At 42.9% G+C, this 16,699-nt stretch overlaps 1 protein-coding gene across 3 annotated transcripts in view; it reads left to right on the top strand.

The window, feature by feature from the left end:
- Positions 1–8,442: 8,442 nt before the first annotated feature.
- Positions 8,443–16,699, top strand: part of MSRA (methionine sulfoxide reductase A) — a 419,965-nt gene continuing 411,708 nt past the window's right edge. The window contains exon 1 of one of the 3 annotated variants that reach the window (XM_075923252.1): positions 8,443–8,678. In XM_075923252.1, coding sequence (XP_075779367.1) covers positions 8,549–8,678 — 130 coding nt within the window. In that variant the 5' untranslated portion in view covers positions 8,443–8,548. Of the gene's footprint in view, positions 8,679–8,900; positions 9,076–16,699 lie in introns of those variants that run through there. The other 2 variants (XM_075923251.1, XM_075923250.1) reach the window with 2 other exon arrangements.

The following is a 16,699-nucleotide window of genomic DNA, read 5'->3' as shown; positions in this document are numbered from 1 at the left end:
AGTGCTGAGAGTGTAAGTTATTAAGTAGGCAATATTGCTTGCCTTGTGTTTCCGCCAGTTGAACCTCCTGGGACTCTGCAACCCATTTGAATGAATCTTGGAATTGCCTGAGATCATCAGGCGGTGACATGTCCCCCAGAATTATCGCTTCATCAGGCGAAGAGGAAGAAAGATCAATGGGTGAAGCATTAGGCTGCTGATCCTCCGCCTCTGACAGCTGACCTTCTTTGAGGTCCGAATAGCGTGATTGCTGTGTAGGGCTCTGAAGTGGCATAGAAGGGAGATGATGCTCTGATGCCACAGCAGGGGGAGGGGGAAATGGTACCTGTATGGTCGATGGCAACATGGGGACCATCTATGAGGATACGACCTGTGGCAGTGATGATCTGCATAATGGGGAGTGGCACTATACATGAAAGAAAAAGTAGAATCAAATGAAGTAAAATTCTTAAATGACCCAAAATGTTCCATAGAATCTCTATGGATAAGAACATAAGAACATAAGAATGGCCGAACTGGGTCAGACCAAAGATCCATCTAGCCCAGTAGCCTGTCTGCCGACAATGGCCAGCACCAGGTGCCCCGGAGGGGGTGGACCGAAGACAATGATCAAGCGATTTGTCTTGTGCCATCCATCTCCAGCCTCTGACAGAGGCCAGGGACACCATTCCTACCCCCTGGCTAATGGACCTAACCTCCATGAATTTATCTAGCTTCTCTTTAAACTCTGTTATAGTTCTAGCCTTCACAGCCTCCACAGGTTGACTATGCACTGTGTGAAGAAGAACTTTTGCTTATTAGTTTTATATAGTAATTCCATGCTTCAATAGTAAGAATATAGCAGTAGGGATATAATATCGAACACTTAATCAGGACAGTGATAGTGATTATGAAATACTAAGGGAGATTAGAGAGGTTATCAAAATAAAAAAACTCAATAATAGTAGGGGATTTCAACTATCCCCTTATTGATACACATCACCTCAGGACAGGATGCAGAGATAAAATTTCTTGATACCTTAAATGACTGCTTCTTGAAGCAACTGGTTCTGGAACACACAAGGGGAGAGGCTATTCTTGATTTAGTCCTAAGCGGAGTGCAGGATCTGATTCAAGAAGTAACTATAACTGGACCACTTGGAAATAGTGACCATAACGTGATAAAATGTAACATCCACGTGGTGGGAAAAACACCTCAGCAGCCCAACACTGTAGCATTTAATTTCAGAAAGGAGAACTACACAAAAATGAGGAAGTTAGTTAAACAGAAATTAAAAGGCACAGTGACAAAAGTAAAATCTCTGCAAGCTGCATGGAAACTTTTCAAAGACAACATAACAGAAGCCACAGTTAAATGTATATCCCAAATTAAATAACACAGTAAGAGAGACAAAAAGTGCCACTGTGGCTTACCAACCAAGAAAAAGAAACAGTGACAGATAAAAAGACATCTTTTAAAATGTGGAAGACAAATCCTAGTAAGGAAAATAGAAAGGTGCATAAACTTTGTCAAATTAAGTGTAAAAATATACTAAGAAAAGCCAAAAGGGAGCTTGAAGAACAGCTAGCCAAAAAACTCAAAAAGTAATAGCAAAATGTTTTTTAAGTAAACTAGAAGCAGGAAACTGGCTAAACAACCAGTGGGGCCCTTGGACAATTGATGCTAAAGGAGCACTCAAAGATGATAAAGTCATAGCAGAGAAGCTACGTGAATTCTTTCAGTCTTTACAGCTGAGGATATTGGAGAGATTCCCAAACCTCCCCAATATTCTTTTTAGGTGACATTCTGAGCCATTCTTTTTAGGTGACAAATCTGAGGAATTGTCCCAGATTGAGCTGTCATTAGAGGAGGTTTTGGAACAAATTGATAAACTTAACAGTAACAAGTCACCAGGACGAGATGGCATTCACCCAAGAGCTCTGAAAGAACTCAAATGTGAAAATGAGGAACTATGAACTGTGGTTTATAACCTATCCTTTAAATTGGCTTCCATACCTAATGACTGGAAGATAGCTAACGTGACGTCAATATTTAAAAAGGATTCTAGAGATGATCCTGGCAATTACAGATCGGTAAATCTAATGTCAGTACCGGGCAAATTAGTTGAAACTATTGTATAGAATAAAATTGTCAGACACAAGGATGAACATAATTGTTGGGGGAAAGTCAACATGGTTCCTGTAAAGTGAAATCATGCCTAACTAATCCGCTAGAGTTCTGTAAGGGTGTAAACAAACATGTGGACAAGCCGGATCCAGTGGATATAATATACTTAGATTTCCAGAAAGGCTTTGACAAGGTCCCTCATCAAAGGCTCTTAAGTAAAGTAAGTTGTCATGGGATAAGAGGGAAGGTCCTTTCATGGACTGATAACTGGTTAAAAGATAGGAAACAAAGGGTAGGAATAAATGGTAAGTTTTCTGAGTGGAGAGAAGTAACTAGTGGGGTCCCCCAAAAGTCTGTCCTGGGACCAATCCTATTCAACTTATTTATAAATTATTTTTTAAAAAGGGGTAAACAGTGAGGTGGCAAAATTGGCAGATGATACCAAACTACTCAGAGACAGTTAAGACCAAAGCAGACTGTCAGGAGCTTCAAAAACATCTCACCAAACTAAGTGATTGGGCAACAAACTGGCAAATGAAATTTAATGTTGATAAATGTAAAGTAATGCACATTGGAAAAAATAATCCCAACTATACATACAATATGAAGGGGACTAATTTGGCTACAACTAGTTAAGAGGGAGATCTTGGAGTCATTATGTATAGTTCTACGAAAACATCCACTCAGTGTGCAGCGAGCAGCAGCCAAAAAACAAATAGAATGTTAGGAATCATTAAAAAGAGGATAGAGAATAAGACAGAAAATATCTTATTGCCTTTATATAAAACCATGGTACGCTCACATCTTGAATGCTGTGTAGAGATGTGGTCGCCTCATCTCAAAAAAGATATATTAGTATTGGAATAAGTTCAGAAAAGGGCAACAAAAATGATTAGGGGTTTGGATCAGGTCCTATATGAAGAGAGATTAAAAAGAATTGGACTTTTCAGCTTAGAAAAGAGGAGAGTAATAGGGGGGATATGATAGAGGTCTATAAAATCATGACTCGTATGGAAAAAGCAAATAAGGAAAAGTTATTTACTTATTCCCACAATATAAGAACTAAGGGTCACCAAATAAAATTAATAGTCAGAAGGTTTAAAACAAACAAAAGGAAATTTTTCTTTACTCAGCACACAGTCAACCTGTGGAACTCCTTGCTAGAGGATGTGGTGAAGGCTAGGACTTTAACAGGGGTCAAAAACGAGCTAGATAAATTCATGGAGGTTAAGTCCATCAATGCCTATTAACCAGGATGGGTAGGAATGGTGTCCTTAGCTTATGTTTGTCTGGAAATGAGTGACAGGGGAGGGATCACATGAGGATTACCTGTTGTGATCCCACCCTCTGAGGCACCTGGTATTGGCCACTGTTGGCAGACAGGATACTGGGCTAGATGGAACTTTGGTCTGACCTACTCTGGCCGTTCTTATATTCTTAAAGTTCCCTGCAGGTGGCCTGTATTAAAGGGAGGATATGTCTCTCTATCCCTTGGCCCGCCTTTTTCTTGACTGATTTCCTTAATTTGTTTTTGATATGTACCATAAAATATTTGTGCTTTAAATAATGTGACAAAAATGCAGGAATCCAAGCATTACATAAGTATATTGGTCTTTTTTAATGTACACTACACTTGTATTTGTTTTATAAGTTAGCTTAGCACATAACGTTTTTTTGGCTCTTCATAAGAAAAAAAGGAGAGAAAGCTTAAAACAATAAAAAAGAGAAAACATGGGTCAAAGCTACCAATTTAACTGCATATCTACCCCCCAAAATTACACTTAAAATTAGAACCACAATTTTTAGATCCCTCCATCAGATCTCAGTCCATGGAATGGGTAAAATAATTTACTTTATAGCTTGCTGAGCAACAAATAATACTTTTATCTAATTAAGATATTATCTAGTCTCTTCAGAGTCAATGAGAGCCAAGGCTGCCTCAGCATCTATGAAAATCAGACAATTTTTATTTGTGTTAGGATTGGACTCTCAAAATGGATTTATTATTACCATACAGCTGATGTGTCCCCATAATGGACCAGGAACCCCACTCTATAGAAACACAAAACAAAGAGATGATCCCTGCCCCCAGAATTTTCAATCTAAGGCTACGTCTAAACTGTAGCCTTCTTGTGGAAAAGCATATGCAAATGAAGTGTGGTGTGGAATATCACCACGCTTCATTTGCATAAATAATGAGCAGCCGCTTTTGTGCAAGAGGCTTTTGCGCAAAAAGGAGCTGTGTAGACGGCTCCTTTTTGCGCAAAAACCCCCTCTTGCGCAAGAGCCATTCTTCCTGAAAAAATGAGGAAGAATGGCTCTTGTGCAAGAGGAGGTTTTTGCGCAAAAAGGAGCCATCTACACAGCTCCTTTTTTCACAAAAGCCTCTTGCGCAAAAGTGGCTACTCATTATTTATGCAAATGAAGCACAGTGATATTCCACGCCGCACTTCATTTGCATATGCTTTTCTGCAAGAAGGCTACAGTATAGACATAGCCTTAGGGTACGTCTAGACTACATGCCTCTGGCGACAGAGGCATGTAGATTAGGCTACCCGACAGAGTAAAATGAAGCGGCGATTTAAATAATCGCCGCTTCATTTAAATTTACATGGCTGCCGCGTTGAGCCGACAAACAGCTGATCAGCTGTTTGTCGGCTCAGCGCGATAGTCTGGACGCTCCCCTGCCGACATCAAAGGGAGTTGTCGACAACCCAGGTATGCCTCATCCCAGGAGGCGTACCTGGGTTGTCGACAACTCCCTTTGATGTTGGCAGGGGAGCGTCCAGACTATCGTGCTGAGCCGACACACAGCTGATCAGCTGTGTGTCGGCTCAACGCGGCAGCCATGTAAATTTAAATGAAGCGGCGATTATTTAAATCGCCGCTTCATTTTACTCTGTCGGGTAGCCTAATCTACATGCGTCTGTCGCCAGAGGCATGTAGTCTAGACGTACCCTTAGTGTAAGACAAGAGACAGATTGATAGGTGAGCACAAGGAAACCAAGAGGCAATATTGATTAGCACAATGGCAAATATGTTTGAAAATTCTGACCAATCTTTTGGGCTTCTTCACTGAATAAAAGGCAAATAAAAGATAGGAAATGTCAGCAAAGGAAATATAGCAAATGATGAGAAAATATTTAATTCGGTGTATGTATGTTTTAAATAAAATTCTTGCTTTGCTATTCAGCACTTCTAATTCTCAGTAATTTACATTGAAAAAATATCAGTTTATTTATTGTACCGCACTGAAGGAGAACACTGGTTCATTATTACGACCTATGTAATTCTCTAAGTTCTTATCCTATGTTCATTTTCATGGAATGCTAAACATGTCAGCCTACATGATTAATAAAATTATACAAAATGTGATGTACCTTGAAAATTGATCTGAAAAGGCAGAATTGCCTACGACTGATGAATAATGAATGAGTCAAAGTACACATCATTCTCCTTGGGAATACAGGAATTGCCAGACTGAATCAAACCCAAGGTCCATCTTCTGAAGTATCGTATCTGCAAGAGTGGTCTGCACCCAATATTTGAGGCAGATGCTAGAATCCAACATTATGCAGATATGGAATAATCCCCCAGCCCATCCTTAAATCTCACCTGAACTTCTAAGAGTTAGCAATTGTTATAGTTGTGAAGCATGAGGTTCTTATCCTTTCCAGATTATTTTTGCATCATCTAATTCTAGAGATGCTTCATATTTCTAGAAATATTCAGTCCCTCTATGAATCTTACTAAATTCCTGGCTTTAACAAAATCAGGTGGCAAATAGTTCCAACTTATATGGTGAGTGAAAATATATTTCTTTATATTATCTTCTGATTTGCTATTTTACTGCTTGTTCCCTTGTTCTTGAGTCAAGAGCTTCTGATCCATTTTCTCTAAACCAGTAATTATAAAAGTATGTACAGTAAAACTCCAGTTGTCCGGCATCCAGTGATCTGGCACTCCCGATAGTCCAGCACTAACTGGAACCTGGAATAGTGATAGAAATGTAGCCGTGTTAGTCTGGGGTAGTTGAAGCAAAATGCAGGACAATGTAGCACTTTAAAGACTAACAAGATGGTTTATTAGGGGATGAGCTTTCGTGGGCCAGACCCACTTCCTCAGATCAAATAGTGGAAGAAAGTAGTCACAACCATATATACCAAAGGATACAATTAAAAAAAATGAACAAATATGAAAAGGACAAATCACATTGCAGAACAGAAGGGGAATGCGGGGGGGTGGGAAGGGGGAGGAAGGAAGGTAAGTGTCTGTGAATTGCTGATATTAAAGGTAGGGAGAGTGGGATGTTTGTGAGTTAATGGTATTACAGGTGATAATTGGGGAAACTGTCTTGGTAATGGGTGAGAAAGTTCAAAGTCTTGTTAAGTCCTTGTTGGCCAGCCGGACAATTGGAGCTGCTGTTAGCACCATGGGCGCTCGTGGCTGGGAAAGGGCAGGGGAAAAGGGGGAAAGAGATTATAACCGCTGTGACGGGTCTGCCGGGACCCGCACTGCGTCCGGCCGGGGAGGTGGGTGGGGAACGGCGTGGCGAGGGGCAAACCCTCTGCCGTTTTGTAGGAAGGCAGGGGAAGCCCCGCGCAGCCACAAGAGCTAAGTCCCTGAACTTGCCCCGTTCCAACTGTGCCCAGCACCGCGCTGTCGCCAAGTTTCTGTGAGGGGAGCAGGCTTCCCACCCCCCAGATTACAATAGTTACTGCCGAGCAGAGGGGTGAGGGGCGGCGCTGAGGGACCAACCTGGCAGCACCCCAGCTGTTCTGCTCCGCCGCTTTCCCAAGTCCGCCTCTGCTGAAACTGACGAGCGGCAGACTTGGGGAAGTGGCGGAGCAGAGTAGCTGGGGTGCTGCCAGGTTGGTCCCTCAGCGCTGCCCCTCACCCCCCAGCTTGGCGATAACTACTGCCGTAAGGGGGGTAGGGAGCCTGCTCTCCTCCCGGAAACTCTCGGTGGCTGTGCAGGGCTTCCTCCGCCTTCCTGTAAAACAACGGAGGGTTCGCCCCTCGCCGTTCCCCGTCCACCCCCCAGATGCAGAGCGGGTCCCGGCAGACCCATCACAGCCCCCCGCTGGAGTACCTCCTGATACTCTGGCATATCTGACAATCTGGCATCACCTAGGTCCCACAGGTGCTGGATTATTGGAAGTCTACTGTAAAAGAAAAGTTATCTCCCATTCAGCTCTTAAGGTCAACAATTCCAATCTTTTCAATCTCTCTTCATGTAAGTTTTACCCTGAATCATTCTGATCATCTTTCTATTAAGCCCTTTTAACTGTTGCAATATTCTTTATGTAACTTTGAATTCTGCTGTGTGGACCTATACATGGATTGTGGACTATCTTTTGAAATCAGTTTATGAAAAGTTTTCTGTTAAAAGCATTTTCAGAACAGAGCATCTAGACTGGCACGGATGCTTTTCCGAAAAAGCACTTTATGCGGAAAAGCGTCCATGCCAATCTAGACGCACTTTTCTGCAAAAAAGCCCCGATCGCCATTTTCGCCATCAGGGCTTTTTTGCGGAAAACAAATCTGAGCTGTCTACACTGGCCCTTTCGCGCAAAAGCTTTGTGCAAAGGGGACTTTTGCCTGATTGGGAGCAGAGTAGTATTTCCGCAAGAAGCACTGATTTCTTACAGTAGGAAGTCAGTGCTTTTGTGGAAATTCAAGCAGCCAGTGTAGACAACTGGCAAGTTTTTCCAGAAAAGCGGCTGATTTTCCAGAAAAACTGGCCAGTCTAGACATAGCCTAGGGGTTTACAGATCCTAGGATGGGAAAAACCCAGGGTGAGCTAGAAAGGGATATGCAGACCCTAAGGCAGTGTGTGTATATATATATATGTGATAAGCATACACAGTCCTTAGGGAATGCAGAGCCTAGGGAGATGGACTCCAGGAGTAGGCAGAACTCAGGGCAGCATATATGGAGACAGTCTGCAGAGCCCAAGTCAGTCAAGTGTGTGCATGGTGGAGGGGGTCTACCCACGCAGAGCAGGCAGAGCCCTAGGAGGGGCGTGTGTGGGGTGCACTCACCCCCCCCCCCCCGTGTGTAGGGGAGGGGTCGCTCACAGCTCAGAGCAGGCAGAGGTGTGGGGGGGGGGGCGCTCACACGCCCCACAGGGGGCAGAGAGGCGCGTGTGTGGGGGGCACTTACATGCCCCAGCAGGGGCACAGGTGTGTGTATGTGCGGGGGGTGCACGCTCCCCCCCCCCCCAGAGCGGGTACAGTGAAGGGGGGGGCACGTTCCCCCCCCAGCAGGCAGCCGCACGCTCCGCGCTTTGAGGGAAGCCGGGCTGCGCGACGCCCCTAGTGCAAAGCGCGCAGCCGTTGGCAGGGGGCGGGTCTCTCGCCCCGCCGCACGCGCCCCTGCCCCCAGACCAACGGCCAGCGCGCGCCGGCCGCTCACGGACTCCGCACGCGCGCGGGGCCGATGACCGCGGCGCCCCGCCGCCTCCTGCGCACTCTGCGCGGCTCGCCGCTCGGCATGGGGGACGCGGCCTCCAGGCTGCCCGGCCGAGGAGAGGCCCTGCCCGGCCGGAGCCAGAGCATCCGGGTCTCAGGTAGGGGTGGACCCCGAACCCGGGCTCCTGGTGCCGAGGCGAGCGAACCCACTCGAGGCCCCTTTCTGGTGGGGAGGGGGGGGAGATGTGTGACTGGAGCAGGGGCGCGTGAGCTCTCGCACATGCGCCGTGCATGCTGACCCCCCCCCTTCCTCGGTGTGAGCGCAGCGCAGGCGCACAGTGCCTCCCTCCCACCCTGGGGATGGCAGGGGCGCATGCGCGCCGCTCTCCCTGGGGATGGCAGGGGCGCATGCGCGCCGCTCTCCCCTTTCGGGACGCTTCCTGCGCGCGCTCTGCTCCTTGCCCGCCTGGAGTGCGGGCGCGCGCCGCGAAGAGAGGGCCGGAGCGCACGCGCAGTGGGAGACCCCGCCTCAGAGAAGGAGCTGGGAGTGGGCAGGTGTGGAAGGTCTCCTGGTGTGGGTCACCTCCCTTGGCCAGCGCACTTGGTGGGGCTCCAGCCCAGGATACCCTTGGGCTGAGGGGGCTGTTTGCTGCACTGCCCCATGCACCCAGCCCCACTGCAGAGTGTGGGGTGACTGCCCTGGACTGGTGGTGGGCAACTTGCAGCCCATTGGGGGGGGAGGGTGTGTGGCCCACCAGACATTTTGTTTATCATTGCCCAGGACGGAATCTGCTAGCTTCTAGCTTTCTAGGTTTTTTTTTTTCTTACTGGTGTTACTAAAGTGACATGCTTGCAAAGCAAGTGTGCCCAGGAAAGCTCACAGTAGCATCTACATCATGGGTTCCCAAACTGGGGGGGGGGGGGGGGGGTGAAGAAATTCCAGGGGTGTGCGTGAGGCAACCTAGTCTCTCCCTCCCCCATGCCCTGCAAAGAAATTCCAGGGGGGGGGGGTGCAAGGTGACCTCTCCCTCCCCCATGCCCTGTTCAGTTTTTTGGTTTTTTTTTTGCTCAAGAAGTTTTGCTGCTATTTGGAAGGGGGGAGGGTTGAGGGTTTTTCAAAAATCAAAAAGGGGGGGCATGATGCCAAAAAGTTTGGGAACCACTGATCTACATGTTTTTTTTAGTCTTTAAGGTTCTGCAAGACACTTTGTTTTTTAAGCTTTTCCAGTTACAAACTAACTCCTCTTAGTTCAAGGGTATGTGAAGTCAGGCGTGTACTGATTAAGCACAATGTTGACTATGAGATCTTTGCACTCCCGCTACGTCTAGTCAAAGTGCTGTTACAGTTCAGTTGGCACACCTCACAAATTCTAGGTACGCAAGTGCAGTTAGTTTCATAGGATAGGGTAGTTCTACTATCTTGGATATGACAGTCTTGTGTCCCACTGAAATGGAGTGCCACTCATAAGGCCTACTCAAGGGCGTACATTGCCCACTGCTGCCTTAGACAGTGGGAAACAGATGCTGCCCCAGGCAACCAGAGCAAGGCAGCACTGGTGTCAGTTGGGGCCAGATGGGTGCCAAGGGGTCGGAGAATGGATTTGTACTAGATAGAATGTGAAAGTGCATTTTGTTTGTGAGAATGGAAGTGTGAGACTAGAAATGTGGGGACAAATCCATCCTTTGTGTGACCCTAAAAAAGCAAATGGGGTCAGTGACATATTGGAGCAATGCTAGGGCATAGATACCTGCTATGGAAAATGGAGAAATTTTCCACATGGGGTGAGCTAAGATATCTGCTATTCTGGTAGTAGCTGCTTGTTGTCTTATTGCACCATATCAGCCCTTCCATTTGTCATTTTTGTCCATTCTCACAAACCTAGGAGCAGAGATTTGTCTCCGTTACTTGCTTAGCATGGTAGGATGTTTCATCCTCAACAATAAAGTTTTCTTAAGGTTTTATGACTATTAATATTTTAATAAGATATTTCATATGTTGCAATGGATTCGAGTTTAAGCAGATTCCAACATAATGCCATAGATTAAAAGACTTTTTGTTTCATTTATGCTGTAAGTTCATATGCACTACTGTAGCAGAAATAATACATCATAATTGGCTGTTTTCTGGAACTGCTGGCATTCTGCTACAAAAGCAAACATACCTAATTTCTCTCTCTAATTTTGATTTTTTTTTAAATTAAAAAAGCCATATTTTTTTCTGCTTCAGGCTGTGGTGCAGACTCCCTGTTTTTCTGGGCCCCTGAAAATGAAAATAAATAATATTTACTTGCAGAATTTGGCTCTTCTAAATCCTTCAAGTTTGGGAACTGCTTTGAGAACTTTGGAAGAAAACCAGTGTTCTCAGTAACTGAAAATATTTTTTACTTTAAAAATTAATTCACAATAAGAATGTTTCCTGCTTTGCCTTTGAAGGCAAATCAGATCTATCCAGCAGAACAATTAATCGTCTTGGCTCAAGCAGTATTGTTTGCTGCATGTCATACTTTTTGGTGACTGAAAACCTTACATTTACTGTCATTATCACTACATATGTATAATATCTAAAGGCACCAAGGTAGGAGCATGATCCTACTGTGCTAAGCATTGTACAAGGGAATATTAAAAGACAGCATCTGCCCCAGATTACCATTGTCATAATATGACAACATACAATGGGGAGATGGATGAAACAGACATACAGAAGGGTGGGAAATTGGATAACAGTAAAACAAGCATGCTTTTATATAATAAGCAGTAGTTTCAGCCACTGTCAGCTGGCAGTTTGGAGGTACAGTATGACAGCAGACGTAAGTCTTAAGGGAGGAAGAAATCAATAGCTGGATTTTGATGGGGAACAGAGTGGAAGAAAGCATGGATGTGCTGTGAGAGAAACATACTAATAGGTTATAAAGACTGACATCTTTGGCAGAACGATGGAAGGGGCTGATGGCTTGTCAAGATGATATATTTGATTAGAGTGGGGCTAAATCATGATGTGTCTTAAAGGTGAAGACAAGACACTTCTGTTTGAGTTTGTGGCAAAAGATGAGCCAGTTGATGCAAAGGTGCACTATGGAGATTATGCATGAACTAAAGGGAGGAAACGTTTCAATGATCAAAGCCAAAGCATGCAGTGCTAAGGAGTTTGACAAAAGATACACTAGGTCAAATTTTGCCCCAGTTTACACTCTGTAATCCCATAAGCAGAAGAATTTGGGCCACTTGTGTAAAATTTACTCATTTTACAGGGTACAATAATTTAATTTACCACTGTAAGGTCTTGTTCTTTGTGCGTCAACTTGGTATCTGCAGAGTGGATAAATATAGATAATTTTTTTAAAGTGACTTTTTAAAATGTAAATTGGATTTTGTTGTTTTAAATCAGATTTTTAAATGTTATTGTTTGAATTATAATATTCTGTTCTTTTAAAAAACTGGTTTATTTTTAAAATGAAATCTGAATTTAGTACAAAATAAGAGAAGGCCTAAATGTATGATCTTGTGTAATATTTAAATAAAAAATATGCTGATTCAATTAACCTCTATCGAGTAATCTGAGTTAAAGGTTTCTTTTTTATATAAAGAATGATACTTTCACCCTGATTCTAACTTTTAAGGTCAAGCTTTATAAGTGTGACACAGTAGGTCATGTACTGTATTAAAGGTTTGATCCTGTGTGACATCCAGGTTCTGTGCTTTTGGGTACAAGAACCTTGCAAAGTCATCAAAGATACGGGAACCCAGACTCTGACTTTAGGAGATGCCACCTTGTATTTCATTGGATAAATGGACGGTAAGATGGATAGAAAGATGGCTAGAAGGCCGGGCCCAGCGGGTAGTGATCAATGGCTCGATGTCAGGATGGCGGTCGGTTTCTAGCGGAGTGCCCCAAGGTTCGGTTCTAGGACCAGTTTTGTTCAATATCTTTATTAATGATCTGGATGAGGGGATGGATTGCACCTTCAGCAAGTTTGCGGATGATACTAAGCAGGGGGGAGAGGTAGATACGCTTAAGGGCAGAGATAGGGTACAGAATGACTTAGACAAATTGGAGGATTGGGCCACAAGAAATCTGATGAGGTTCAGCAAGGACAAGTGTAGAGTCCTGCACTTGGGACGGAAGAATCCCAAGCATAGTTACAAGCTGGGGACCAACCGGTTAAGTAGTAGTTCTGCAGAAAAGGACCTGGGGGTTACAGTGGATGAGAAGCTAGATATGAGTCAACAGTGTGCCCTTGTAGCCAAGAAGTCTAATGGCATATTGGGGTGCATTAAGAGGAGCATTGCCAGCAGATCCAGAGATGTCATCATTCCCCTTTATTCGGCTTTGGTGAGGCTGCATCTGGAGTATTGTGTCCAGTTCTGGGGCCCCCACTACAAAAAGGATGTGGACGCATTGGAGAGGGTCCAGCGGAGGGCAACCAAAATGATTAGGGGGCTGGAGCATATGACTTATGAGGAGAGGCTGAGGACTTGGGTCTGTTTAGTCTGCAGAAGCGAAGAGTGAGGGGGTATTTGATAGCAGCCTTCAACTTCCTGAAGGGAGGTTCCAAAGAGGATGGAGAGAGGCTGTTCTCAGTAGTGACAGATGGCAGAACAAGGAGCAATGGTCTCAAGTTGTGGTGGGAGAGGTCCAGGTTGGATATTAGGAAAAACTATTTCACTAGGAGGGTGGTGAAGCACTGGAATGGGTTACCTAGGGAAGTAGTGGAGTCTCCATCCCTAGAGGTGTTTATGTCTCGGCTTGACAAAGCCCTGGCCGGGTTGATTTAGTTGGAATTGGTCCTGCCTAGAGCAGGGGGCTGGACTTGATGACCTTCTGAGATTTCTTCCGGTTCTATGATTCTATGATTCATCATGACCATCCATTAATCCCATTTGGTTGTTCTCATAATCCTATTTTATAGTTTCTCCCTACATGAGTTCTGATTGGCTCTTTTTTCAGTTTGAGTGGTTCCCTGCACTATGCAGATTTACTCTGCAGGCTATTGACAAACACTAATCTGCTCAGTACCTACCAGTCCTTGCTTGTGGATGGCTCCGGAGACTTCAAGTAAATGTCCTTGCTTTGTTTCCTTGCATGTGTATGGAGAGCTACAACATACATAAATCCATTAGGGTTTCAATTTCCACTCTGTCTCTAAACAAATACTGAACTGCAAAAGATGTGGGTACACAAGAAGAAGTCTTGGACTGTTGTTAGTTTTGTTTTTCTGGGGATAGTGGAGGATGGGAATGAAGGAGTTATGTAATAAGGCAGCAGGAGCAGAGTATGCCACAAGAATGGAGCAATGCATGTGTCAGAGCAGGACACTGTTGGAAGAAAGAATGATGTTTTTCGGAGTGCAGACTCCAGTATTGATTTTTACACCTGGAAGCTGGGGGAGGAAAGGGGAATTGCCATGACTGAGGTGCTAAAGAATACCCTGTTCAGGAATACTTTAAAGAAATTCCTATACCTCTGGATTTAAAAAAGGAATGTGCCAAATGTAAACAGTCCAACTAAGAGATGTGAGGCCTGGTTCTTAAAATGAAATGATGTTATAGAAAATGTTTCTCAAAATCTGAACAACTTTTTTCAACTGGTTAGTAAACATACCATGGATCATCTATGATGTTTTACTATGCTTATAAGTGATAACGTAGATTATCTTAAATTTCTGTTTTGAGTGGATTACTTAGGAAGTACAAAATGTGTTCAAAATGTGATTGGTATGTTTGAGGTATTTGTCTATTATTTTCATTGTTACTGCTGGATTTCTGAAATTTTTGTATCCTTTAATCTAATCAATCAGTAAAGTTTTATATAGGATTTATGAATATTAACATTTGAATAAGATGTTTTGTATGCTGCTATAGATATGAGTTTAAGCAAATTCCAACATGATTCCATAGATTAAGACTGCTGTAAATATGATGCAACAAATTCTTCTTTTGCAACAAACATTTCATTGACAAGTAAAGTCATTGTGACCCAGCCATGCTGCATCTGGCAGAGCAGACAATGCTGGAACGTTGCTGAATACAGTGTACAAAAAAGAAATTGTATAGTGTGCAAATAACGTTGATGGGGAAATGCATTTATCAGAATCTTGAAGGGTGGAGCAGTGTACACAATAATTCAATTACATGTATGTATGTGTGACAATAGAAGATGGTGTTGTCTGTTTTACAGAAACAGTTGATACACCAGGGAATACCCATATAACAGAATATTTAAAAGCAGCAGCAGTAAGAGTATAACAAACTGTACAAAAATTCACGTGCATGGCTTTGTCATGGACAATGCTGCAAAAGTAGAAAAGATGAGAAGAAATCAAGAGAATGAAAGGAACCTGGGCTACGTCTACACTGGCCCCTTTTCCGAAAGGGGCATGCTAATTTTCAACTTCAGAATAGGGAAATCCGCGGGGGATTTAAATATCCCCCGCGGATTTAAATAAACATGTCCGCCGCTTTTTTCCGGCTTGGGGAAAAGCCGGAAAAAAGCGTCTAGACTGGCCCGATCCTCCGGAATAAAGCCGGAATAAGAGATCCTCCGGAATAGGGCTTTATTCCGGAGGATCGGGCCAGTCTAGGCGCTTTTTTCCGGCTTTTCCCCAAGCCGGAAAAAAGCGGCGGACATCTTTATTTAAATCCGCGGGGGATATTTAAATCCCCCACGGATTTCCCTATTCTGAAGTTGAAAATTAGCATGCCCCTTTCGGAAAAGGGGCCAGTGTAGACGTAGCCCTGAAGTATAACAGAGGTGCAGCGCTAATTTGATGTTTCTTTCAGGCAGAGAGTTAAGTATAACTTCAGGAATAAAGGAAAATGTTGTATTTTGCAATTTCAACTTCCAGAACATTTTGCTTCAGCTGCACTGCAGAGAGCAGGAGGATCCAAAACTAGTTTTCTTCTAAGATGTACAGTGGAATTCATTAATTTGGTAATTTTATTATTGAACTATCTTAGTCTGATGATAATTTATGAAGATCATTGAACTATGGAAATATGTTGAAAATATGCTGAATATATTGAAATCTATTTCTATAGTTTATCTAAACTGCAAAAATATTACTGCTGTATTGCTGATGCTGTTGAAATTTGGAAAGAACTTCATGACATTGAAGAAAAAAAATACTTGAAATTCCAGGCGATAAAAGAAGTGGATGGATCAAGCACTTTTACTCTGTTTAATTTTCATGCCAATATTCTCAACCCAGAGTACTGTGGTAGATGACTAACTACTGAAGTGACATGGCACAAGCATCTAATAATCACCCATCAATCATACCAACCATAGTATATTTCAGCGCTGAAGGTGAACCAGTCAAGCAATATGTATGTGTTTGTTGATAAGTCGCACCACTGAACTGGTGGAATTTACTAGCTAAGAACCTGGAACCAGAGTTAGTTGAAGTGCTAAACCAGCTTTTGAGAGCGGTACCCTCCTCTGCAAGCACAGAAAGAACCTTTATTTATTTATTTATTTATTTTATTGGACTAATTCAGAAAAAGTTGAGAAATTGTTGGGAAGTTGAAAACTCAGGAAAACTTGTCTTTTTCTTTGTTTATTAATAAAAATGAGAGCGAGATGAGCTTATTAATTTTAAAAGTTTGAAAGATAGCCTAAGTGAATAGGAACTTGAGCACCAGTCATTTTCACTTAGGCATATTTGGAAGTTTTTTCCAATCTGACCTGAAATAATCAATTTGCTGTCCACAGTTAATCCATCTGTTTTATAAATAATTTAGTTACTCATGTGAAACATGTTTAGATACGAGAAGTTTAAATATCTAAAATGTATAAGGTTGTTTTGTTAATAAAAATAAATTTTATATGGTATTTTGTGTGGTAATTAAATTCCATTCATGGTATTAATGCAGCTTACTGCAAATATGTACAAAAAGTAAATTATCTAATAAATAAGCAATATATCATTCATCATTTTCTAATATACAAAAATGTACAATTAATAAGCTGAAAATATTTAGCTATATAATTGTTTAAATAAATGTAGTTATGTGTTCTTCTGTGTAGCAAAAAGATTTACGAAGTCTAGTGTAATGGATTTATTTAGTTATAAATCAACATGCTTTAATGATTATATTAACTAAGGAGAATGTACTTTGCTTTTTATAACTGATATATCAATGGAAAGGTTGATTCAAATCAATGGTTTAAATCAAGGCTTTC

The sequence above is a fragment of the Pelodiscus sinensis genome, chromosome 3 (genome assembly GCF_049634645.1).
Source record: "Pelodiscus sinensis isolate JC-2024 chromosome 3, ASM4963464v1, whole genome shotgun sequence".
Classification (NCBI taxonomy): Eukaryota; Metazoa; Chordata; order Testudines; family Trionychidae; genus Pelodiscus; species Pelodiscus sinensis.
Note: the sequence above shows the minus strand (reverse complement) of the source record. Positions and strands in the feature narration are given on the sequence as shown.